At 54.0% G+C, this 24,326-nt stretch overlaps 6 protein-coding genes across 6 annotated transcripts; 5 read left to right on the forward strand and 1 right to left on the reverse strand.

Annotated features, from left to right (window-relative positions):
• Window positions 1-543: 543 nt before the first annotated feature.
• Window positions 544-3,217, reverse strand: V2A60_001438 (stress-activated map kinase interacting protein 1-domain-containing protein; the record flags this gene model as incomplete). Its single annotated transcript, XM_083252799.1, has 3 exons — window positions 544-666; window positions 803-3,119; window positions 3,195-3,217. The coding sequence occupies 3 exons, from the start codon at window positions 3,215-3,217 to the stop codon at window positions 544-546; spliced, it is 2,463 nt and encodes an 820-aa protein (XP_083108925.1).
• A 1,183-nt stretch (window positions 3,218-4,400) lies between these two features.
• On the forward strand, window positions 4,401-5,806 carry V2A60_001439 (Mn(2+) transporter ATX2; the record flags this gene model as incomplete). The annotated part of the gene is made up of 4 exons (XM_083252800.1): window positions 4,401-4,433; window positions 4,502-4,518; window positions 4,595-5,542; window positions 5,611-5,806. 4 exons carry the CDS (start codon window positions 4,401-4,403, stop codon window positions 5,804-5,806), a joined length of 1,194 nt encoding a protein of 397 aa, XP_083108926.1.
• A 4,103-nt stretch (window positions 5,807-9,909) lies between these two features.
• V2A60_001440 (dehydrogenase E1 component-domain-containing protein) lies at window positions 9,910-12,064 on the forward strand (the record flags this gene model as incomplete). The annotated part of the gene is made up of 3 exons (XM_083252801.1): window positions 9,910-10,380; window positions 10,441-11,033; window positions 11,089-12,064. The coding sequence occupies 3 exons, from the start codon at window positions 9,910-9,912 to the stop codon at window positions 12,062-12,064; spliced, it is 2,040 nt and encodes a 679-aa protein (XP_083108927.1).
• Window positions 12,065-13,167: 1,103 nt separating this feature from the next.
• V2A60_001441 (uncharacterized protein) lies at window positions 13,168-14,822 on the forward strand (the record flags this gene model as incomplete). Its single annotated transcript, XM_083252802.1, has 4 exons — window positions 13,168-13,317; window positions 13,560-13,693; window positions 13,806-14,260; window positions 14,314-14,822. 4 exons carry the CDS (start codon window positions 13,168-13,170, stop codon window positions 14,820-14,822), a joined length of 1,248 nt encoding a protein of 415 aa, XP_083108928.1.
• Window positions 14,823-17,274: 2,452 nt separating this feature from the next.
• On the forward strand, window positions 17,275-20,412 carry V2A60_001442 (uncharacterized protein; the record flags this gene model as incomplete). The annotated part of the gene is made up of 2 exons (XM_083252803.1): window positions 17,275-17,699; window positions 17,748-20,412. The coding sequence occupies 2 exons, from the start codon at window positions 17,275-17,277 to the stop codon at window positions 20,410-20,412; spliced, it is 3,090 nt and encodes a 1,029-aa protein (XP_083108929.1).
• Window positions 20,413-21,482: 1,070 nt separating this feature from the next.
• V2A60_001443 (uncharacterized protein) lies at window positions 21,483-24,314 on the forward strand (the record flags this gene model as incomplete). The annotated part of the gene is made up of 5 exons (XM_083252804.1): window positions 21,483-21,538; window positions 21,618-21,748; window positions 21,809-22,901; window positions 22,956-23,658; window positions 23,778-24,314. 5 exons carry the CDS (start codon window positions 21,483-21,485, stop codon window positions 24,312-24,314), a joined length of 2,520 nt encoding a protein of 839 aa, XP_083108930.1.
• Between the last annotated feature and the right edge of the window lie 12 nt (window positions 24,315-24,326).

Consider the following 24,326-nt stretch of genomic DNA (forward strand, 5'->3'; position numbering starts at 1 on the left):
ATACCAAGCTTTTTATTTTCCTGCATCCCCTGCTATCTCTTATTTTTCTCACTTGTCGTTTCTTAGCCTTGCCACTTCCGCCTTGGCCTTTTTCTCATCCGTTCCCCCATCATACCAGTAACTCATCTTGACAATGCAACCTTGGCCGTGGGCCGAGTGGAAATAGTTCCCCCTCTTAGACAGGCTGTGGCTCACGCAGTCGTTTCACCCTCGTCAGCCACACTGTCATAGAACCTTTTTTTTTAAAGCTTGTCTTTCTTCTCATTGTTCACCATTCTACGCTACTTGGTAGATGGATTGGTCCACCCGTTCGCTTATTCCAAACCTACTATGCGTATGCTTTGCGTTCCTGCAAATGTGAAGAAAAAAAAATGTTCTGGCTAGTCTCTATACATCTCAATGCACCATACAATCGACACTGCTTGTTTGTGGACTGCACAACACCTTGCAGCTGCTGCTTCTCCAGTTTCTTCCCCAGTCTTCTTCCCACAACTTGGTTTTGGTCTCTCCCCCCCCCTCCTTTCCCCCAAATGAGCTCAGCTTTCACACATCCCGGTTGTACGGGGCAATGCCCTTTTTCAGCTCGCTGACGATTTCCGCCGCCTCGTCCGCGTTGCGCGCTTCAAAGTCATAGCGCTTCGTCTCGGCCGCCTTGTATACAACCAACTGCCCAGCACACACAATGACGTCAGTTACTCTTCTCCATCACATGAGAGCGGGGGGGGTGACAATGGGCAAAAGAACAAAAAAAAGGACGAATAACCCCCAATTTTGCTATGGGATCTGAAAACGGGTTGCCTACCTTGACATTGGTCGGGTGCTTTCGCGGCACCTTGCATCCAATCACGTTGCTGAAATGCACCGTCGTCGTCTTGCTCGTGCTGTCGTGCAGCTCCTTGCCTGCCGACGCCGGCACAATGTGTATGTACTCGCCGTCAATCCTCAGAAGCCGCTCGCTGAGCACAAGTCGCATCGGCTGCTTGCGCCATACCGTGTACTTCTTGTACCCCTCGTTGCTCAGCTCCTCCAGCTTGAGCGCCTCCCGCGCCAGCGGGTGCACCCCCATCATCGCTCCCGCGCCGCCCCGCTGCTTGTTGGCCCGCCGCAGCATGTGGCTCTCGGGCAGCGAAGTCGCCGCCCCGGGTCGCGGCGACGCGCTGCTCGGTGATCCCGCCATCGTCAACGGCCCGTCCGTCGCGAACCGGCGCCGGTACAGCTCTAGGTCCGACACGTTGCCAATCGACGCCACCGGCCGGTCAATCATGACCACGGCGCCCGAGCCCGGCAGCTTGAGCACGTGGTTGGCCTTGTCAAGCTGTCTCTTTCGGCACACCAGCTCCAGCACCTCTTCCAGATACGTATCCGTCGTAACGTCAACCGTAACCATCTGTCCGGGTACAAGGTCAGAAGACATGATGTGCACACGCAGCAGCTTCTGCTGGCCTCTGTTGGTGTTTGGCGTGATATTCGGCGTTTGCGGTGCATCGGCAAGTGGCGTATTCGGCCTGTACGTAGTAGTAACGATGGGATTCTGTCGAGGTCGGCTGGGTCCTGCCTGCAGTGCGGCCACGCCAGGTTGTAAAGCTTCCTTGCGCACCTCCTCTGCGTCGTTGGCTGGAGCCGACTGCGGCGCTGCCTCTTCGTCCTCCTGCGGCGTGAGCTTCTTGTTCGTCTCATACTCATCCTCGTCTGCGAGCACCAAGGCAAAATCGTCAAACGCCCGCGAGTTGGAGCGCATGCGACCACCGCCTCTCAAGCCGGCGTTGTGGACAGTGGTAAACGAAACCAGGGGCTTTGTTCGCTCAAACGGCGGGAAATCGTCGTCTACTTCGCCTCCCTCCTCCACCATTCGTAGCGTCCACCAATTTATATTCAGCTTCTGAGGTGGCAGCCGAGGCTCCCTCTTCTCTTCGTTGTATCGATATAAACTCAGCCCAATGAGGTCTGCAACGGTCACGGCTCGTTCGGCGCCTTGTCCGTCGCTCACACGTGGCCGGATGGGCACTTCAAAGGGCTTGCTTGCTGTCTTAGCATACGCTGGATATATTCGAACGGCAATGGAACCTGGAGTTCCTTGGCCGCTGTAGTGTGCAAATTTTTGAAACGGTATTGACGGCTTGTGCTCTTTGGCTTTCAGGGCCTGGGTTAGCAAGCTCGATGGCTGTATAATACTCAGCGGTCGTATTGTGCTGAGAGGCCGGGGCGGTGGTAGCGCAGACAGCTTTGCAGGCTCCGATGGGAGCTGTGATTTCCGTACTACCGAATGCCTGCGGTAATTGCGTGGAGGAGTGCCAACGACTGGGTGTGTCGGGCTACCGTTTTCAACAGCATTCAGAATGGATGCCGAGTCGATACTTTCGACGTAATCCTCTGAGAGATCAGACCCTTCATCCGAGTCCTCTTCCTCTTCCGGCAACAATGTTGTGTCGGCGCGTTTGATGCCTGGGGTGGGTTCCTCGTTGATCTTCTCCTGCAGCTTGAGCGTGCGCGCCGCCGCCCGCGCCGCCTCCCGGTGTCTCTGCGCGTGGGGAATGTCAAACTCGCTCTCGGAAGAGATCTCGCTACTAGTGACGGTATCTCTTCGCGTGCGCTCCTTGACCGTCTCCAGCGCCGACTGCGAGCCGCGGCGCACGGCCCTGGGCGACGTGCTGCCAAACGGCTGCTTGAGAGCCGTGTTTTGCAGCGGCGAGGACCCCGCGCGGGTGCGGAGGGGCATCTTGGCAAACTTGATTCGCTGCGCGTCGCGCTGTTCCTGCTCCTCCTCGCTCTCGTCGGTGAGATCGCTGCTGTCGTCCTCTTCCATCTGCTCGCGGCGCCTGCGCCTCTTAGTCGCGATGCCGGGCCCCATGGTGTCTGCGCCGCCGTGCGTCAGCATACCTCCGTCATCCTCCCCATCTTCCAGAGACAGGCCGAGCTGCCGCGGGGCCTGAAAGTATTCCGACGCAATCGCTGTGGGGATCGGAGGGGAGTGCGTGCGCTTGTGGCTCGACGACGGGCGCCATCCTGCGGCTTTGAACGCAGGCGTGTTGATGACGCTCTCGTTGACTGTGAGGAGTCGCTCGCCCACGCCGTCGGCAATGTCGTTGAGATAGCTCGTTCGTAGCTGGTAGGAGACGAGACTGGCGATTCGTTAGCTGGCGCTGATGCGACGGGTGGGACACGACAGCCGGCGGGCTGTGATGGGTAGGACTCACTCTTCGACTTGAATGACGGACATGGCGATGTGCTCGTTATATAGGGTGGTTAAATGGCGTATGTATAAACTGTATAGATGCATATTACGCAACGAGATTATCAAGCATCTTTGTGCCAAAGGGCGACAACGAAGATGGAAAGAGGAAACTGGGGTCTGGAGCTCCCCCACATCGAGACGTCTTTCACTAAATACGAGCCCGCAATGCGGAGGCAAGATAACAAACTAGTATCGATTTTCACAACAGCTGCCTACTAATTTCACCAATTCTTCCTTGTTCAATTCTCTTTCTCTTTCGAAGCTCGTGAGTATGTCAATTTTGGTATGTTTCTCACCAAACTCAACATTTGGCACCAAGAGTGTACAAGAACCATCATCCAACGGTGCAATATTTATACATATGCTGCTAGTTGCCCCAACGAATCATCGCATCCTCGCCCGACTCTCCTGCGCAACCCATCGCGCCAATTTGGAGAGGGCTATTCTGTGCCCAAAGCAAGCAAAAATTTCAGTACAAACATTGGAAAGGAATACAGCAATGGCTCATATGGTACTTTGTTCATCGGAGTCACCTTCAAGCTCTAGGGTATGTTCAATTCCGCCCCGCCCTATCTGTCATTGCCAGTCTCCTGCGATCTACCAAACTGTGGTTAGAAGGCACACAGACATGTCGATATGTGTTGGGCGAATAATAGTCTTCCTTCTATGAGAGTCAAACACCTTCTCTATGGACCTGATACACAGAGGCAAGTGGTGCAGCGATAATCTTGCCGGTTCTCTGCAGCGTCTTCGTATTTTAGCTATTGTATTTATGCGTCTAATCTAAATCCCATCCAGAAACTTATTGTACCACTTCCTCAGGCTTTTGAAATTCTTATAATTGGATCCAATATACTTTGAGCCACTGGCGGTTGGGCCATTATTATATCGGGTCCATTCTGGGAGGGGCGGCGTCGCGACCAGGAAAACGTGTGGCAGATGTCCCTCCCACCTTTCTGGACAACGAGGCGCTTTCGCTCCCTAGCTAGCTCCAAGATACGTTGTTTCACCACGACATCTGCGCATACGTCACGGAGAAAGATTGATTGTACATTGCGCAAACTCTCTACTATGCATACGCACCTTTGCCACCAAAGACTCGGATCATAGCAAGGCAAATTTTGCAGACAAGAATCCGCAAGCTGCCCGCGAGGGAGCCGCCGCAGCAATGGCAGGGCTCGCGCTCCTCATTGTCCTCTGTGTGAGTATCTTTTCCTCTTTCGCAGCCATGCATCCGCGCCGTGCCATGCTAACAGTCACGGCATATAGACCATCATGGCAGTCGCGTAAGCCAAAAATTCCACATACCGCAAACGAGAACCCTCGGCCGACAGCCGTACTGACACGATGTGCGTCTTGCAGCTCCTTTTTCGCGGGCGCACTGCCGCTATCAATGAACTTGTCGCAGTCTCAACTGCGTCTCATCTCGAGCATCGGCGTCGGCGTCCTAGTAGGCACGTCGCTGATTGTCATCATACCCGAGGGCATCGAGGCCGCCTCGACAGCACCCATCGCCTCGCACGACCCTAAGACGGGCCAGCTGTTGCGCCGAGTTCCCCGGGCGCTCGCCGTCGAGGCGCGCAGCATCATGGCGCATGCCGCCTCGACAGAAATACCTGCGGCGAATGTCTGGCACAGTGAGGAGGAAGCCGTGGCGGGCAATATTGTCAGCCGAGCGGCCGCGCGAGCAAACGAGGAACCGGGCGCAGACGAGCACGGCAAGCACGCGGGCGGCGAAGAGGCGCATGCCGACATTCCGACCCTCGAGATTGGGCTCTCCATGATCCTCGGCTTCATACTCATGTTCCTCATCGACCGCCTACCCCAGCACGCCACCGACAGCCTGCAATCTGCGCCACAGACGCAGCATATCAGCATGGACAACCTCGGCGGCGACCGCGCCTCGGTGGACGAGGAGCGCGGCTTCTTCGGCAGCTTCTCCCTGCGCGAGGCGCCCAAGGTCGCGCGCAGCATGGCCACGACGATTGGGCTGGTGATTCACGCGGCGGCCGACGGCATCGCCATGGGCGCCTCGGCCGCCTCGTCGAGCATGAAGCTCGGGTTCATCATCTTTGTCGCCATCATGATCCACAAGGCGCCCGCGGCGTTTGGACTGACGTCGGTGCTGCTGCGGCAGGGCCTGTCGAAGCGTGCGGCCAAGGCGCATCTGCTCGTCTTCAGCTTGGCGGCGCCTGCCGGTGCCCTCACGACGTACATGCTCGTCTGGCTGCTGGGTGGCGGCAACATGGATGAGAGCTCGGGGCACTGGTGGACGGGTATGCTTCTGCTCTTCTCTGGCGGGACGTTTTTGTAAGAATCCCTTTTCTTTTCTGATTTGTAATTTTTCCCGACGGAGCATTATGCTAACTGAGGTGCAGATATGTTGCCATGCATGCCATGGAGGAGAATGGCGCGAGTCACAGCCATGACCACGGCCCGCAGTCGAATGGCTACATGGAGACAAACACCAACAACCCGCCCAAGGCTAGCGGACCGGCGCTGCGGGATACTCTGGCTACGACGGTGGGCATGTTGGTGCCTCTTTTGACGCAGATTGGGGGCCATCATCACTAGGTTTACGTGTGCGCACGAGACCAATGGCATCTGGTTGTTGAAAATGGTACGACGGTAGTTTTGAGAGAATGTACAACAAAGAGGTAGCAGCAGGGTTGCGATCTAATCCTTTTACGTTTACTTTAGAATATGCATTGTTGCCTTTCTTTCCCTTTTTTGTTGTTTCTTCTCTTTCCGTCTTGTTCCGGTTCAAAGCGAACTTATCTTGACACTTTATCATAAAGCAAGGCATGAACGCTTGCACAGCAGCGAGTAATGGGTCATGCATGACGGTTGAGTCAACGATGCTGGGTGTTAGTTGCTGATTATGAATGGCCATCCCCATGGGCCGGAGGATCATGGGCCGGGGTATATACCCCCGTGTGATGCTGCACGTCGCGTTTTCGTAATTCAGCCCCAGGAGGCGCAAACGGTTCGATGCGTCTGTGCGGTGTTGCAGCCAGACACACTCACCAACTTGGTTGGCAGGGCCTGGGCGAGCGGCGAGCTATTCGGACAATGCGCAAGCAGGTACCGATGCAAGCAAGCAGCGAGACCATGTCGATTCAGTCTTCTCTTTACTCAGTGAGGTGCGATGGAGACCTCGGCAGCAACAAAAAACAGCGCCCCCCCCTTGTTAGTTGAAACACGGGACGTGGTCGAGAGGGAGGGGGCCAAGCCTCGAGAATTGCCGTCAAGAGCCCATTTGAACGGCAAACATGGTCACTGCATAGAGGCAAACAAGGTTTTCGAAGAAAGGCACGGGGGGGCAAGGGGAAGGGGAGGGTACGTTGGTTCATTTACACTGCGGAAGCGTCAAAACTCCCCGTTGACGGGGAATGGCCAACCAGGGGAGCAAGGGAGCAAGGGAAAAGCTCCGGTGACCAGTCAGATGACGGGACATGATCGAATCAGGCGCAGCAAGCCATAGTTATCCGTCGCCGAAATACTGAGAATACACTGAAGAAGGAAAAAAAAAAGTACGTTGAAAATGCATGGGATGCATGATGGGCAAGGGAGAGTAACAAGTGGCTTCTAAACCTCAGTCTTGGCTGTCTGGCAAGACTCGCATCAGGGGAAACGTGGATTGGGCAAAGATTGCACTTGTTCTTGATTATTTTTGTAACCAAGCTAATCAGCATGGTACCTGACGATTCTGCAGGCGCTGACACGCGCCTAACGGTATGAGGAGGAGGGACTGAGGGATAGGCAGGGCGCGAGATGCTCGAGAGGCCGCATTTGGTGGGCCGAGCGGCGCCAGCCCGTGTTACAGACTTTGCTCAGCCTCCCGCTGATAGTTTGTTCGGCCCCTTTTTGTTGAAGCAACAAACGGGCTGATATGACTTGGGTGGTTCGGAATATGAATTTTGCTATTGACGGCGCCGGGGCTCTATCGATATTATGACGTGTGTGTCATCACTAGGACCTTGATTTTTTTTTGGGTGGAATCACTTGTATTCGCCTTGACAGAGAGTTGGTTGGCGCAAGAGCATGTGAGAGTAACGTGTTTAGTTAGGCTGTCCTGGGGGGGCGGGGGCGGGAGAGAGAACTGATGGACTAAATCAGCGACATGTTTCTCGCATTGATGGGTAGAAACAGAAAAATGAGCTGATTTATCCTTTTTTTTTTTTTTTTTTTTTTTTTTTTTTTTTTTGGCTTCGGTCTTGGAAATTGCCGAACATCTTTGTTCAGCCTGGTCCGGCCAAGGGAAACAAAACAGCGAGAGGGCTGGCTTCTTACTGGCAAACTGTATCAGTATGGAAAATTTCACACACACAGTCTCCAGCACCAAGATGCGGTGCTGAGACACACTTCTCCTCACCCGCGTTCGGGTGACTCTTTATTAGTATTAGGCCCAGAGGATCCCCCGATGTAGTGGAGTTTTATCGTTGTCTCGGTGGTTTTGGGCTGTTCCCGCTGGGGGAGGGGGGGCAGGTACCAGTACTGGTAAGTGTTCTATTCTTCCTTGGGGGCGGGTAATAAATGGATTTGCTGTCTAGGTACGGAGTTATAAATGTGACTTTCGCCTTTTGCATGTTACCATGAAGAGGTGCACCGTGTCCGTGTTTGTGGCGAGCATCTTTCTTGGCGATTCATTCTTTTCCCTCTTCATTTTAGTTTTTTTTTTATTTTTAGCCATTGTTTGTTGGGCGCGCTGGTCGGGTCGAGTTACGATTGCTCTCTGTAATGTGTGCCAGTCCGGCCCCCCCTGGTGCAGCAAGAGACATTCAGTGCGCCAGCATCTGGCTCATCCGTCTGACCACGGGCCTTTTTATTAATTTTATTATTATTTTTCATTCAAAAACGTCCTCCCTTCCCCTTGCAACTACCTAGGCTAAATGCTAGGGCGAGAACAGACATTGCGTTGTGCCGCATGCTGGTCTGATAGAAGCGCCAAGTCCTTGTAAAAAAAAAAAAGCCACAGGGAAAATGTATCGACAGAGGGGATCTCCCCCCCACTAACCACGCAAAAAAAGTCTGTGGCGGCTCAATAGGGGGGCGGGGGCAAGACCTCTGGTGCTACAGTGGGCACGTCAATCAAGCGGGCCGCCAAAATCTGCATTTTGAAGACGATTTTTCTTTTCTTTTTTTTTGGGTTGCTTTGTTGCTTTGTTGCTTGTTGCTGTCATTTGCCCATTTTATGCATGCTCCCATCCGCAATGCGTCGACGGACGGGGAGGGGCGCCTGCTCACACCGTCCGCCTGGCCGCTCACACCTCCAATCGGCGCCTCAGACAAAGGATGACCGAACCCGGTCGAGACAAGTCGAGGTTTGTGTGCACTCAATCGGGTCATGATCCTGGATCCTTGTGAGGCGAGCGCCCCGAATTGTCGCGGTGGTCGCCGTGTCGCCCGGGGTGGGCGCGCTGGCTGGGTCACGATTAGGTGCTTATTAGGTACCTTCTAACAAGGTACAGTTTAGTGGGCATCGGTTCCTAGAGTACGTGCAAAGGCAGCGAGGAAGTGATGGCATGAGGACATGTACAGTACAGGTACCTATGCAGGTAGGTAGACATATGACCACGCACACGATTAACCAAAACTCAAGCGCGAAATGAAACAAGATAGAAATAATGAACAATCCAGACAAGTCATGTGCATCTTTTACCTCGTCATGAGAAAGCCTACAATACCTGGTATTCCACTGACAAAGCATGGTTACATCCAACCGCTCCTCCTCCCTCCGTCTCCCCATGTCGTGATTGATAAGTAGTTTTCTCTCTCAGCGGCTCATCAATGCGCGCCCAGCTCAGCGCCCAGCGCCCCAGTATCCAGCACACAGTAGGTAAGTAGGTACCTTAGGTACCTAATCAGTCACCTGGCGCGCAGTGAGCCCCCATATACTCCAGCACCTTAGTACCTACCCGAGTACCTTAGTAGCAAACACACAGCACAGCACCACTACAGCCCACTTGAGTCGCTGGCTCTCCCTCACTCAGCCCACCAACCACTCCCAGTGACCACCAACCCACTAGCCACTGCACTGCTCGCTCCCTCGATGGCTGCATCGACTGAACCCGCCAGCGACATCTTTCTCCTCTTCTTCCCATCTGCTTGAACCTGCCCTTTAACCCCCCCTCTCTCGCCCTCGCTCGCCCTCTCTCTGTCCTCCTCCCCTTACCGCCCAACGCTCCTTCGGCCCAATAATTTTACACGACGCTGCTTGTTCCTGCGGTCACCGTCGTTCTCGATTCTCCCCTTTTTTCCTCTCGCTTTGCCCGGCCCTGTCCTCCTACAGAAACTCTCTTTGCTGCATGCATGCAAAAAAGCCTGACTCGGCCGGCCCGCTTGCTCTCTTTTGGGCCACCACTACCACCACCACCACCACCCTTTGCCCATCCCTCGTCGAATCTCCAACAGCGCCCTGCCTCAACGCACGAAAACTCACCATCCACCATCTCGGTCCTTTTTGCTACGACGACGAGAACGAGAACGAGGACGAAGACGAAGACGAAGACGAAGATAACACCGCCACTACCACCAACACAACGACAACCCACGACGCTGCAGACGACCACGGCCAGACCTGCTTCCTATCTAGATAGATCCCGCCGAGACGCATCCACTTCCGTCGTCTCGCTCACCCTGCGACGCCCTTTCCTCGGTCCCCTCCCCGGCGGCCAATGACCGGATACAGAAAACCTGTCGGCTTCTCCGAGAGGAGAGGGAGCCTCTTGACCGAAGAGCTCATGCTCGGCACCACCCACCCCTCCGACACAGACATGGACCACGCCGACGAAAAGATGCCCAAACAACGGCATCCCAAAGCGCCTCCTACCCCCAGCATGTCCACTCCGGCCGCCGACTTTGACCAGCAGCTCACAGGCTCGCCGCCGCCGCCGCCCACGCCCGCCGCATCCCCCGGTCCCTCACACTACCAGCCCGACTGGAGCGATGCCGCCGACGACGAGGACTTTTTTCTCGCAAAAGTTCGCCAACACTTCAAGAATTGCTCCGGCCCCCAGCGCACAAGGGTCCTCGCTGATTTGCTTAACCTGTGCACCAGCCAGCAGCTGAGCTTTGTACATCAATTTGTCAGCCCGCTTCTGAAAAAAGACCCCTTTACGAGTCTTCCTGACGAACTGTGCTTGAGAGTATGCAACAGCCACTCTCCTGCCCCCCCTCTTGCCTGTCTCTAATCTTGCCTTGAATAGATATTGTCCTTCATTGACGACCCCAAAGTGTTGGCTCGCGCCTCCCAAGTTTCCAAACGATGGCGTGATTTGCTCAGCGACGACATGACATGGAAGAACCTCTGTGTCAAGCACGATTACGGTCGACGATTATCTGAAGTATACGCTCCCTCGGCCGTCCCCACACGGCCTACTGCTCAAATACCCGCGGCCGACTCCGAACTCGCTAGTAGCTTCCCCGGCGCCATGCCGCTCATGGCTCACCATGCTGGCTCCCGCAGCGTCGACGGCTGCCCCAGTAGACCCAAGCTTCGAACCTACAAATCACACTTCAAGCAGCGATACCTCGTCGAGGCTGCCTGGCGCTCTGGTGGTACCAGCACCGTAAAGAACATAACGCAAGAAGGAGGCGTCGTCACTAGCCTGCACCTCACTTCCAAATACATCATCGTCGCCCTCGATAACGCCAAGATCCATGTTTTCGACACGGACGGCAACTCCCAGCGAACGCTCCAGGGCCATGTCATGGGTGTCTGGGCCATGGTCCCTTGGGGCGACACCATGGTTAGCGGTGGCTGTGATAGAGATGTCCGTGTGTGGAATCTCAAGACTGGGTAGGTTGAAGGCGTCACAGCATACCGAATCGGCCACCCAAGCTAACCTTTATAGTGCTTGCTTGCATACACTGCGGGGACACACTTCGACCGTTCGCTGCCTCAAAATGGCTGATGAGCATACAGCAATCTCCGGCTCGCGAGATACCACACTCAGAATCTGGGATATCAGAACAGGCTTGTGCCGTAATGTGCTCTTGGGGCACCAGTCGAGTGTCCGTTGCCTTGAAATCAAGGGAGATATTGTCGTATCTGGTAGCTACGATACGTTCGCCCGTGTTTGGAGCATCTCGGAGGGACGCTGCTTGCAGACCCTGCAGGGCCACTTTAGCCAGATCTACGCCATTGCCTTTGACGGCAAACGGGTGGTGACGGGTAGTCTAGATACCAACGTCCGTGTATGGGACCCCAGGACTGGCGAGTGTCTTGCCATTCTCCAGGGCCATACGTCGCTTGTCGGCCAACTGCAGATGCGCGGAGACACACTGGTCACCGGCGGCTCGGATGGCTCAGTCCGGGTCTGGTCGTTGGAGAGGATGTGCCCGATTCACAGGCTTGCGGCGCACGATAATAGTGTCACGAGCTTGCAGTTTGATGACACCCGAGTTGTCAGTGGTGGTAGCGACGGTCGCGTCAAGATTTGGGATCTCAAGACTGGCCACCTCGTGCGCGAACTTATATCTCAAGGTGACGCCGTCTGGCGCGTCGCTTTCGAGGAGGAAAAGTGTGTCGCCATGGCCCTGCGGAATGGCCGCACCGTCATGGAGGTCTGGTCCTTTGCTCCACCCGAGGAGATGCTTTACGACCGCCCACTGTCTCTGCATCATCGTGTGCTGCAAGATGACCCCGATCGCCCTCTTAGCGCCCTGGGCTTTGGATATCACGACATGGCATCATCCACAGGCGATTCGAGCCGGGCATCGTTGAGCCAGGATGTGGAGATGGAAGATGCGGCACCATCGGCGGCCCCCGTGCCAGACATGGACGTACCGCAGCAACTCGAAAATTTGCTGAACGAGACAGCATCGTGAACTGATGCTATGATGTAGCCAGCATGCATTCACGGCGCAAGGTTGCTTCCGGCACCGAGAGCACAAGAGCAAAAGGGGCAAAGGCTTATTTCGTCCAAGCCTCTGTTTCCTTGATTACAATGACGGCATTTTGCGAGGCTGGACCTAATATGACTGTCATCGCAAATGGGTGGAATTTCATGATATGAGGCAAGGCGCGCGGTTGTATAATTTGGGAGCACAAGGAGACATAGATTTTTTTTTGGAAGAGGGGGGAGACGCTCATGATATTAGCGTTGCTTTACTATAATATGCATTTTTGGGGCAAGTATTTGCATTTGGGCCGGGTTTGGGACACGGCATACGATACAGCGACCGAACTCAACTTTTGGACTCTACCTAGCGATATAAACAGTGGATTATACCATTGACTGGTGTGAGAGGCGCGACAGCAAGATGGATATCTGGCTATGGCGGTTAGGAATAGATCTACTCATCGAATACATACAATGGTCTTAGAATGCTCTCAAGTCTGCCATTGGCATTGTGTTGGGTGCCAACAACGCCACCCACTACTGATGACTTGGGCGGAAGCTACCACGCATACCAGTACGTCGCGATAAGTACAAAGAAAGATAAGGCTTGGTGATGAATGTTACCTAATGAATACGGACCCATAATATATCGCAGCGGCCCATCAGACGAAATATCGGGTTTGGCCTGGTCTGCCGCCCGGAGCCCACCGGAGGGTCAGGGGAGTTTTTATCTCTCTCTGCCATTTTGGCTGGCCTGATGGGGCCGATGCTACAAATACCTCTTCACGTGACGAAAGCGCTAGCCCGTTTCAGGTTAGCAAGGGACCAACAAGCCCGCAGCAGTCGAGCTTCTCAACGCTCGACTCAACCAGCGCGAAATTTCGCAGCCTTTACAGTGAGCATTTACTGTACCTTTTTTTTTTTCTCTCTCACTCCCTCTCTCCCCTCCTCCTCTGCTCCTCCTCCGCCTTCCATCCTGACCTCAATTCCTTTTTTTTCTTTTCTGATACCTACTTCTTCCTCACGACTCTTTTTGCAACATTGTTTGCTCCTCAAGTCATTAGTTTTTCTGGCTTGTTTGCTCGAACGATGTTCTCCAGAGCTCTTTCCGCCCCTCGCGTGGCGCTTCGCCGGGCTGCTGTCGTCTCTGCTGCTCCCGTTCGCCTGGGCGCCGTCGCTGCCGCTCGCTCCGTCACCACCGATGCCGCCTCTGCGTCTCTGAGCGCCAATGTTCCCGAGGTAGGTAATTAGTGTGCTGTTTCTTTATCTTTTTCTTTTCTCTTTCGGCTCTTGCTCCCATGCATTGTGCAAATGAATTGGGTTGGGAGGGACCCTTTTTCGTTTGGTGTGGTCTCCGAACACGGAAGCGGCAAATTTGGAAGCGAGGGATGTGTGTCAGCATGGTGTCGGCGCATCAAGAATAGAGCCTCATTCGACCACGATGGCATGGCTAACATTGTCACCTTCTTCATCCGAAATAGTCCGATGACGAGCACTTCCTTGTCAACCTCTCCGACGAGAGCTTCGAAACCTACGAGCTTGACCCCCCTCCCTACACCATCGAGGTGTCCAAGAAGGAGCTGAAGCAGATGTACTACGACATGGTCAGCATCAGGTATGAACGACTCGATGCACACTAGCCTTGCGAACCGATGCAAACATTACCATCTACCAATCGGCCCTCGAGCAAACCATGCGCGAATTGAGGCTAATTGGGACATCCCTAGACAAATGGAAATGGCCGCCGACCGTCTGTACAAGGAAAAGAAGATTCGTGGTTTCTGCCACCTGTCCACCGGTCAGGAAGCCGTCGCCACCGGCATCGAGCACGCCCTCACCAAGGAAGACGACATCATCACCGCCTACCGCTGCCACGGCTTCGCCCTGATGCGCGGCGGTAGCGTCCGCTCCATCATCGGCGAGCTCCTCGGCCGCCGTGAGGGTATCGCCTACGGCAAGGGCGGCTCTATGCACATGTTCTCCAAGGGCTTCTACGGCGGCAACGGCATTGTCGGCGCCCAGGTTCCCGTCGGCGCCGGTCTGGCTTTTGCCCACAAGTACAACGGCAACAAGAACGCTTCCGTCATCCTCTACGGTGACGGTGCATCCAACCAGGGCCAGGTCTTTGAGGCTTTCAACATGGCCAAGCTCTGGAACCTCCCCGCCCTGTTCGGCTGCGAGAGTAAGCCATACCTCTGCCAGCATTTCATCTCCCGCTCTGCTAACTTGACCCAGACAACAAGTACGGTATGGGTACCTCTGCTGCCCGTTCGTCGGCCCTGACCGACTACTACAAGCGCGGACAGTACATCCCCGGTCTCAAGGTCAACGGCATGGACGTCCTCGCCGTCAAGGCTGCTGTCAAGTACGGCAAGGAGTGGACCGCCGCCGGCAAGGGCCCCATGGTCCTCGAATACGTCACCTACCGCTATGGTGGTCACTCCATGTCCGACCCCGGCACGACCTACCGCACTCGCGAGGAGATTCAGCGCATGCGCTCCACCAACGATCCTATTGCCGGCCTCAAGCAGAAGATTCTCGACTGGAAGGTTACCACCGAGGACGAGCTCAAGAAAATTGACAAGGAAGCTCGCAACCACGTTGCCACCGAGGTCGCCGCCGCCGAGGAGATGGTCGTCCCCGAGGCCAAGCCCCAGATTCTCTTTGAGGATATCTACGTTCCCGGCTCCGAGCCCCAGTACATCCGTGGCCGCACCAACGACGAGAACTACTACTTCAACTAAGAATTCTTGCCTCTCCTGAAGAAGAGACGAGCAAAAAGAAGCTTGGTTGTTGCTGATATATTATTAGGGGAAGAATGATCAAACGCAAGAAAACGAAAGGGGCGTCGTACTCTGCATATCTCCTCTTTTCTTTTTATTTTTTGGAGACGGCCCTGTTCTTTTTCTTTACTTTGTTTGGCAATTGTCTTGTTACATTATTTGCGTTACTCTAATGAAATTCTCAAGTTAGATGCCTTTTTTGGTACTGTACAATAACTCGTTCAAGTTAGAGTGTACGAGAAGGTCCCCATCCTTTTTTCTCGGAATGAATGAATACTGTTGTTTCGATATCTCGATTTCTTTTACCAATGTGACCACCTCCACAACTTGTCGACAGTGTATCCTCGCGCCTCACCTGCACTCTCGAATTACAGAACTCTACTTGTCCGACCAAGCATTTTTCCTAAAAAAAAAAAAGAACGTAATTCTTCGCTGGCATATATGACGCGAACTCACTCGCCTGGTTTAGCCACGCAGCCTCGCACAGCATCAGATTGGTCGCGTTTTACTTTGACAACATCTATCCGAGAAATCACAGCCTTTTATTTCTGGACGGTCCATTTTTGCATGAATCCATCTCTTTTTACTTGCAGTGCACGTCTTTCCAAGTTGCATTCGCACTAGGAGACTCGAAAAAAGGAGGAGGCAGGACTGCCCGAGAAAATTCAATCATACTGACTGGTAAGCAAACTTTGCAATCCTCCCTAGCTCTCGTGCCCAAAGGCACCAAACGGCGGCGCTGTCGTCCTGTCGCAGGAATCCCTGACCACGTACAGGCTGCCGCGCGTGTCGCTTCCCGCGATGACCCTGCCGCTCGGTGTCGTCATGTTGAACGTGAAAAGAAGAAGAAGAAGAAGAAGAAGAAGAAGAAGAAGAAGAAGAAGAAGAAGAAGAAGAAGAAGAAGAAGAAGAAGAAGAAGAAGAAGAAGAAGAAGAAGAAGAAGAAGAAGAAGAAGAAGACGTCTGCGTCTCAGTATATATGTCGGTAGTTACGACAGTCGTCGTGACGGTCAGAGTCGCCGTTACCGTGACAGGCACGCACGAAGGCGTAGGACAGTGATGATACTCCAACGCTCTGCCGGCAGCAGCGGCGGCGCATTCCGCGCCAGTAACCACCAAAGCCGCCGTGAAAAGAAAGGAAATAGAATACATGTTTGGGTTGTACATGGTTATGGGCGCAAGCTTTGAAGCAAGACACATATGAGAGGATTAGAGTGCTTCTCATCTGCCGCTCTTATACCTCTCCGTTCGCAGCCGCCGAAAGCTGATGCTGTATGTCTTGTACACGACATCCTGCTCCTGGACACTGTATAGGGGTCTTTTACGGTGGTCTAAACTTCAGCAGTCGACATAAATATGTCTCGAAGCATCGGACCACGGAGAGAAACATCCATAGTGATGTTGGCGGAAAAGACATCGGCTCGCGAATCTACGCCGAGGCCCAATATAAAATAACCCCCTTGTAGGTCTAATGCAGGTCGCCCAATGCGGATATAAAGAGGGTAAATCTTTTCAACCAGTTCCTTCGGCATGCCCTGCGTCTTTGCCCACCACGCGGTGTCTGACCGCAGCTCAGCTTAGCCACGACGATGAGTCGCGAGCTGAGTCTGCGCAAGCTAATGTAAAGCCGCTGCAGAATTTCATTTGTCAGCCAAATGCAGCAAAAGCTGCTGGCTTCTCTGCTTCCGACTGCCCGCTGTCCAGATCCATTGAGTCCCTCGCCGGAAGTGGCTCTCGGGGTAGTGGTATGGGTAAATGATTCTGGCGAAATGGTTCTGGGTCCCTCAGTTCACATCCCAAGGCAGGCCCTGGTCCTGCATCCCACCAGGAAGCATCAAGTATAAAGGGCAAAGGTATAGCAGATGCGGGCCAATCGTCGTCCTCAAGTGTCTGCCCGGTTGAGGCTGCGAGGTGACAGCCAGAAGCAGGCTAGCCTGTTGCTCTCTCCTGCAGGCAGCCAATATACGACCGCTTTCACTTCCATTCTGACGAGGCTTTGACTTATGCTGACACATCTTGTAAAGCTTTATCGCGGGGATTTTGTACCCACTTTAGCAGAAAGAAACTGTTGCGTCTCTTTTGGATACGAAATCTCCCATGAGGATCCTCTCAGAGACTTCAGAGGCCATCTTTGATGACCGCTTTGCATCTGCGTCTGTCCTGTAACCCTTTCTACTGGTAGCAGTGAGAGCCTCGTTATTCTCGGTGGCACTTTGTGCCTCGGCGTCTCTAAGCCAATTTTTGTAAGGGCTTACAGAATTTAGAACCAACTTCAAAGGTTCGTCTCCGCGTTTGAAAGTTTCTGGACCCGGAACTGTGTGTCTTTTTCAGAACTGGCTCGCTGTCAACACGGCCGGGGCGCACAGGAGCTAAGCGAAGCCAAAGAAAATCATCGTAGCGGTCGGATGTTACAATGGCCGACAAAATGGACGTCATTGCCATAATTGGACACGCTTCCCGAGTTCTGGAGGCGCTAGAGGGTAGTCTGAGTATACAGGAGCACATTACAACAACCAAGCACCGATCCCCTCAACAAGTTGAAGAAGCCGTGGCCAAGGTAACGGCCTATGCGTCTCATATTGAGACGGAGGCGGATGCACATGGCGCACCCAGCGTGTCCATCGTCGCGATTTCTCGCACGTCCGCAAACCTATTAAGCGATCTCGCGACTCAAATGGCTGCTCTGTCTGTAAAGGGTCGCACTCAAATGTCAAAGCTTGATCGGTTCAAGCTAGTCAATAAACTATCCAAGAAGATGTTGAATGAAGATGACGCATTGCAACTGCGACTCAGGGAGCAAGTCGAACAGTTAACCAAGTTTCTGTCCCCGTCGCTACTGTAAGTCAGCGCAGCGTACGCAGTATCCCGATTACTGACGATTTGTAGCCAAGATGCCGAGAATGTTCTTCAAAGCCTCTCGCTGTCACCAGAGATTAAGCCAGATCGAATGAAGGTCTTGCAAGCCACGTCGTCGTCTTTGCGTGCCATGGCGGGCTCTCTAACTCGCAACCCTGCCCGCCTCTTCGCAGCATCCCAGTCTCTCGCTTCTCGGATGGAGAACTTAGTCTCCAAAGCACAGCAACAAGCGGCCCTCCGGGCTCTTCGATTTGAAAAGTTACATGGAAGATTCGACAGCATCACCATCGCCGAGACGAATGCCTACGCCTGGCTGCTATCCACCGGCAGTAACTCCAACGGCTCGGCACTTGCGCTCAGCGGCCATCTCGCGGCGGCAAAGAAGGCATTTGTTGACTGGCTAGAGGCTGGTACTGGCTTCTTCTACATAGCCGGCAAGCCCGGTGCCGGAAAGTCGACCCTCATGAAACTCATATGTCGCCATCCGCAGTTCTACGACAGCGTCAGCCGCTGGGCTGGTAACGCGACGCCTGTAATCGGTCGCTTCTTCTTCTGGAAGCCCGGCCAGCCCGAGCAGAAGAGCATTCATGGCATGCTTCGCGGTCTACTATACTCTATCTTGGAAGCGCGACCAGACATTACGGCTGTGGCCATGCCGGAGTTCTGCGAAGACCTCCTCACTGACAAGGCGCTCGCAGTGAGTGACGACGATGTCAAGAAGGCTTTTCAAAACATGCTCGGTGCATTTGACTATAAAAAAGACTTCGCAGTGATGCTCGTTGTAGACGGCCTGGACGAGTTCGAGGGTGACCACGGCGACCTGCTTGCTCTCATGCAATCTTGGGTGTCCCGGTACCCTTCCACCATCAAGATATGCGTCTCGAGCCGCGAGCAAGGTGTCTTCGAGTCCTTCTTCGACCTGTCACCCAAGTTTCGCTTGCATGAGCTGACCAGAGATGACATGCTGATACTGGTTGCCGCGCGTTTCGGCTCAAGCCCGGCCTTTGCGCGGCTGCCCGGGCGTGACTTGGATAGCCTTGCGCCGCTCCTCGTGGATCGCGCTGAAGGCGTGGTTCTCTGGGTTGTGCTGGCCATCGCATCTCTTGAGGACGGCATGGAGGCGGGCGACATTCAGAACGGTGATGAGCTTGAGCGGCGCGTCCGAAGCTTCCCTTCGGAGCTAGACGACCTTCTGCCTCACCTACACAAGTCAGTGACTGAGCACAGCCGGCCGTGGGCATACAAGGCCATCGAACTGGCCCGCTTCGCGCAGTTTACCGTCGCGCGGCTGCGGTCTGCCAGCGGCATGGGCTATCCTGGCGTGGGTCTCGCCGAGTTCATGCTCATGGATGAGGCCTCGTCTTCTTGGAACCTAACTCTGTTCTCACCGCGGTCCGATTCCAAGGTGGTCGGTGTCGAGGAGCGGTTGGAAGTGATGCGCAGAAAAGTTCTTTGCAGAGCAAGGGGCTTCTTAGCCGTGTCCAACTTGCCGCATGAGCGCAGCTGGCCAGCCAACGGCACTGAGAAGCTGTACATCACTTTTACGCACCGTTCCGTGGTCGAGTTCCTGGAAAGCCCGCCGGCCGCGGCCACCATGGCGGCATACCTCGGCAGCTTTGATCCGTTTTTCGCGCTTCTGTCAAGTGATCTGGCAGCCCTGCGCTTCGCACCGCCGACAGACTACCCGCTGCTGAAAGGCAGGGCGAGCTTACCGCCAGATGATACCGTGGAGTTGAGCGCGCTCCTCGCAGATTCGCTGGTACAGCGCTTGGATGGGCTGATGGAGTGCGCCAAGTCCCTGGAGAAGAGCGGCTCGACTCGGTTCCTTAGTATCCTGGATGCAATCGGCGATGCTATTATGCGACAATTGAAGCTCCTGCTGCCTATGCAGCGCATTCGTCTCGCAGTGGAGGACAATTCGGCCCATCAAATTCTGGTCAACCTGACGCTGGCTAACCAAATTTTTGAGTATAGTGAATGGAGGCGAAAGCAGCCCGTGCAGAGTGACGGCAAGAAAATGATGTTCTCTGACTTATTTCATGCATTTCAGGCCATGATACAGCGGAGCCGTCTCGCAAGCGAGCCGGGAGTCTCTGTGCGTAGGCTCGAGGGTGACAGACCGGTGCGTGCAATCGACAAGGATTCCTCCACTTCAAGTTCAAAGATGGACGTCGAAAGACTGCTTCGAGTTTTGGACGAATTCTGTCAAAACGGCCTGGATGTCAACTATAGCTGGCACGGCAGCTGGCATGGCGTGGTCACTGCAAAGGAACACGGCTGGACGTGCTGGCAAGCCTTGCTGTGGGCCGTCGTTATCGGCGATATTCCACACCCAGAGAGTCACAGAGACATTTTGGGACGCTTTTTGGAGCGCGGCGCAGCCACCAATGTGACGATCATTGCCAAGACCCCAGAGGGTCCGTGTAAGAGGGAGGATCTGGAGCCCGCTGATGGCTGGTATCTGGTGTCCCCGTTTGGAGGCCACACAGGAAACGCGAGTAGAAAGCGACATGTTGGCGATGCAACTGATAGAGAAGCCATGCTGCCATCGGTGCTCATGCACGAGTCCTCACCCATGATTCAGTGGGCGAAGAAACATGACTGGGTGCTCACCTTGCGGGATCTGGTGACTCTGAGATTCGAAAAGGAAACTGATGGGTTATTTGCTTTGCTGGGTGTAGAATTTGATGAATAGGGGTATAAAGATAGATGCACAAATTATCATATCTATATTGCGCACCACCAGGGCCTCGGCCGTCCTCGGGATGTGTGCTATTGATCCTTGACCGTCCGCATTTCCAGATTGCACCCATTGTCTTGAAACTTACACCACACTATTTCAGGTTGTGCAATACCCCGAGTCAACACCGCATATATTATTAGAGCATGGGCATTTTCGAGCATACGTTTGAGCGGTATGGCTAAGGAATTTATGGGCCTCGAGCATGACTGTCTCTCTTCGAGTATTTTCAGTTGTCCTTGACTGCTCTGTCAGCGTCTTGCGTTTCTTTCCGTCGAACGCCTGACCATCGGCCCCAAGGCCTTATCGCAGCCGGGACCAACTTTCTGAGTATATCAGATATTGTTTTCTTGGCACTTGATTATCTGCCATCGATTTGTGGCGATGACTGTGGGAGCTACGACGGACTCTCGCTGGAGGTGTTGGGAAGACCTGTCTTGGGATGGTGTAATTTGAGGGTGAGATGCAGTCAAGGAGTTAATGCCATATTAGCATCTGAAGCGCCGTGTGTTTTCGACATGTTGAAGGCCTCATGTCTTGTGCGTTGTCTCAAACGTGAAGGTTGAAGCTATCCGTTACCAGTAATAGAACAAACGTAGGAAAGAGTCACGTGTAGTTCGCGTTGGTCGCGAGTTCCGCACCGCCCGTTTTAGCGCGTCACAACGCCCACTTTACGCGCTTCTGCCTAGACTAGGTAGCTATCAGGTAGCCTCGAAATGCAGCGACACAGTCGGCGCGTCGCATCAACGGTATTTAGTGACAAAACTCACAGCTGCCTCTATCGCATCGCTCATCATTACCAATACACAACGAGTGCGCCCAGCAACCCCGAGTCTCGTATAGACGGTCAATCATCGCAAGTCTTCTCCTGCCCGCAAAGTGGCAGACTCGCACTATCGCCAAGCCTGTCGCATCACAGTTTCTTCACGGTGGCTTCAAGCAGAGCTTTCGGACGATTGGTTTTGCGCGGGACCAAATCTACTGCCTCGGTGCTTCAAAGTGCACACGCGCCGCGTTTCAGCACCATGGCGCCCAAGCAGGCCACTTTGGGGTATGTTAAACCTTCCCAGACGTCGATTGGGTGCGTTTTGTCCCTCTTCATCGTCCACGCCTGCCCTGCGCTGCGGCGACCGCAGACAACTAATAGTCTCCCAAAATAGCAAGTTTTTCGGCTCCAAATCGGATGGGCCGGCTCGGCAAGCCAAGCTTGCCTTTTCCACGAAACCTAAGAGCGAGGCTGGAGTCACCGACGATGGCTCCAGCACGAAAGAGAACAGCGACCCGGACTCTGGTGCGTCAGAACTGCGAGAAACCAGGGCGTCGCAGATAGTAAACTAACATTTGCTCAAAGATTCGAAAAAGCGGGTTCGATTAGACGCAACTAGTGACAACAAGTCGTCGATAAAAAAGGAACAGGACCAAGACAGCCCCCCGGTCGCAAAGCGCCCCAGACGCAGCCGAGTCAAGATTGAAGACGATGACGATGACATTGTCCCAACCACAGAGCCGATCAAGAAAGAAGAACAAATGGATTCACCAGCCAAAGTTGAGTCTTCTGCAGAGTCTACTCCCGAACCGCCCTTAAAGAAGGAAGGAGGCGCCGACCAAGAATTCAGGGAAGAGGCCGCCGCTGAATCTGGCTCAGAGAACGAGGGCGATGCAGAGATAGAAGAGAAGCCCGAAATTGCTGCAAAGGCGCGTGAACTGGCTCAAACAAAACTCAGCTCAAAAACCAAGGATCCGTACCCAGATTGGAAGCCTGGCAGTCCCGTCCCCTACGCCGCCTTGTGCACAACTTTCTCCCTCATTGAGATGACTACCAAACGATTGATCATCATGGAACATTGCGCGCTTTTTTTGCGCCAAGTCATGCGTCTTACACCCGATGATCTGCTCCCGACCGTGCTGCTCATGATAAACAAGCTGGCCCCCGACTATGCCGGCATCGAACTCGGAATTGGCGAGTCGCTGATTATGAAGGCCATCGGTGAGTCGACTGGAAGAAGTCTTCAAGTCATCAAGGCCGATCAAAAGGACATCGGCGATCTCGGACTGGTCGCTCTGAAGAGCAGATCCACGCAACCAACCATGTTCAAGCCAAAACCGCTGACGGTTCGTGGTGTCCATCAGGGTTTGATGGGGATCGCCACCGTCGCTGGAAATGGAGCTCAAGGTCGCAAGGTCGACGGTATCAAGAAGCTTCTCTCTGCCTCTGATGCGCACAATACCGGCAAGGTTGACATCACGAAAGACAAGGGTGGGCCTAGCGAAGCCAAGTACATTATCCGATTTCTCGAAGGTAAGCTTCGCCTGGGTCTGGCAGAAAAAACTGTGCTAGTCTCTCTCGCGCAGGCTGTTGTTTGCCATGAAGCCGACCAGCGTGGCAAGCTGCCCAGCACATCAGATATGGAAAAGGGTGAGAGTATCCTCAAGACGGTTTACAGGTAGGCCTCGCAATGTGATCACCCTTTTGACAACAAAGCCTGACAGAATACTAGTGAACTTCCCAGTTACGACGTCATCATTCCTGCTATGCTCTCTCACGGTATTCTTAATCTACGCGACCAGTGCAAGCTACAGCCAGGTGTACCATTGAAGCCCATGTTGGCCAAACCCACAAAAGCCATCACCGAAGTCTTGGATCGCTTTGAAGGCCAGACATTTACATGTGAATACAAGTACGACGGCGAGCGTGCCCAAATTCATTACGTTGCGAAGGATGCCCCCCAAGAACTCAGCCAGGCCGCTCCAGGCGCCAACAAGGAAGCCGCCAAGGGCGTAGCTAGCATTTTTTCCCGCAACTCGGAAGATTTGTCTAAGAAGTATCCTGATATTCTTGCTAAGCTCCACACCTGGGTTAAGGAAGATACCAAGAGCTTTGTGCTTGACTGCGAGACTGTTGCCTGGGACACAGTGGAAAAAACGGTGCTCCCTTTCCAGCAGCTCATGACGAGAAAAAAGAAGGACGTCAAGGTGGAAGATGTCAAAGTCAAAGTTTGCGTTTTTGCCTTTGATCTGCTCTACTTGAATGGCCAACCCGTGGTGGAAAAGTCGTTGCGAGAGCGGAGAGAGCTCCTGCAGCAGGCGTTTGCGCCTGTTGAGGGTGAATTTGCATTTGCCACCTCCATGGATGGTCAGGAGCTCGACGAAATCCAAGTCTTCTTGGATGAGAGCGTCAAGGCCTCTTGCGAGGGTCTGATGGTAAAGATGTTGGATGGCACGGAGAGTGGATACGAGCCTAGTAAAAGAAGCCGAAACTGGCTGAAGGCATGTTCTCTACAAAGCTCGTCTACTTTTCTATCTTGCTAACAACCTCGTAGATCAAGAAGGACTATCTTTCTGGTGTGGGCGACTCCTTGGATCTCGTCGTTCTAGGTGCCTACTACGGCCGTGGCAAGCGGACCTCGGTCTATGGCGCATTTCTCCTCGCGTGCTACAACCCCAACTCGGACACGTACGAGACTGTGTGCAACATTGGCACGGGATTCTCGGAGCAAGTCCTCGAGGAGCTGCACGCGTCGCTGTCTGCCATCGTCATCGACCGCGCCAAGCCCTTTTACGCGCACTCGACCGGCAACCAGCACCAGCCCGACGTATGGTTCGAGCCACAGTACGTTTGGGAGGTAAAGACGGCCGACCTCACACTCAGCCCGCGTTACAAGGCCGGCTGCAAAGAGGGCGTCGACCCTGCCGGCGGCAAGGGCATCAGCCTGCGTTTCCCTCGGTTCATCAAGATCCGCGACGATAAGAAGCCCGATGAGGCCACGTCGAGCAGACAGGTAGCCGAGATGTACCGCAAGCAGGAGAGCGTGACCAAGAACAAGGGACCGTCTGTGGACGACGACTTTGAGTATTAAAATGTGAAGGCA

The sequence above is a fragment of the Cordyceps javanica genome, chromosome 1 (assembly GCF_051103115.1).
Source record: "Cordyceps javanica chromosome 1, complete sequence".
NCBI lineage: Eukaryota > Fungi > Ascomycota > Sordariomycetes > Hypocreales > Cordycipitaceae > Cordyceps > Cordyceps javanica.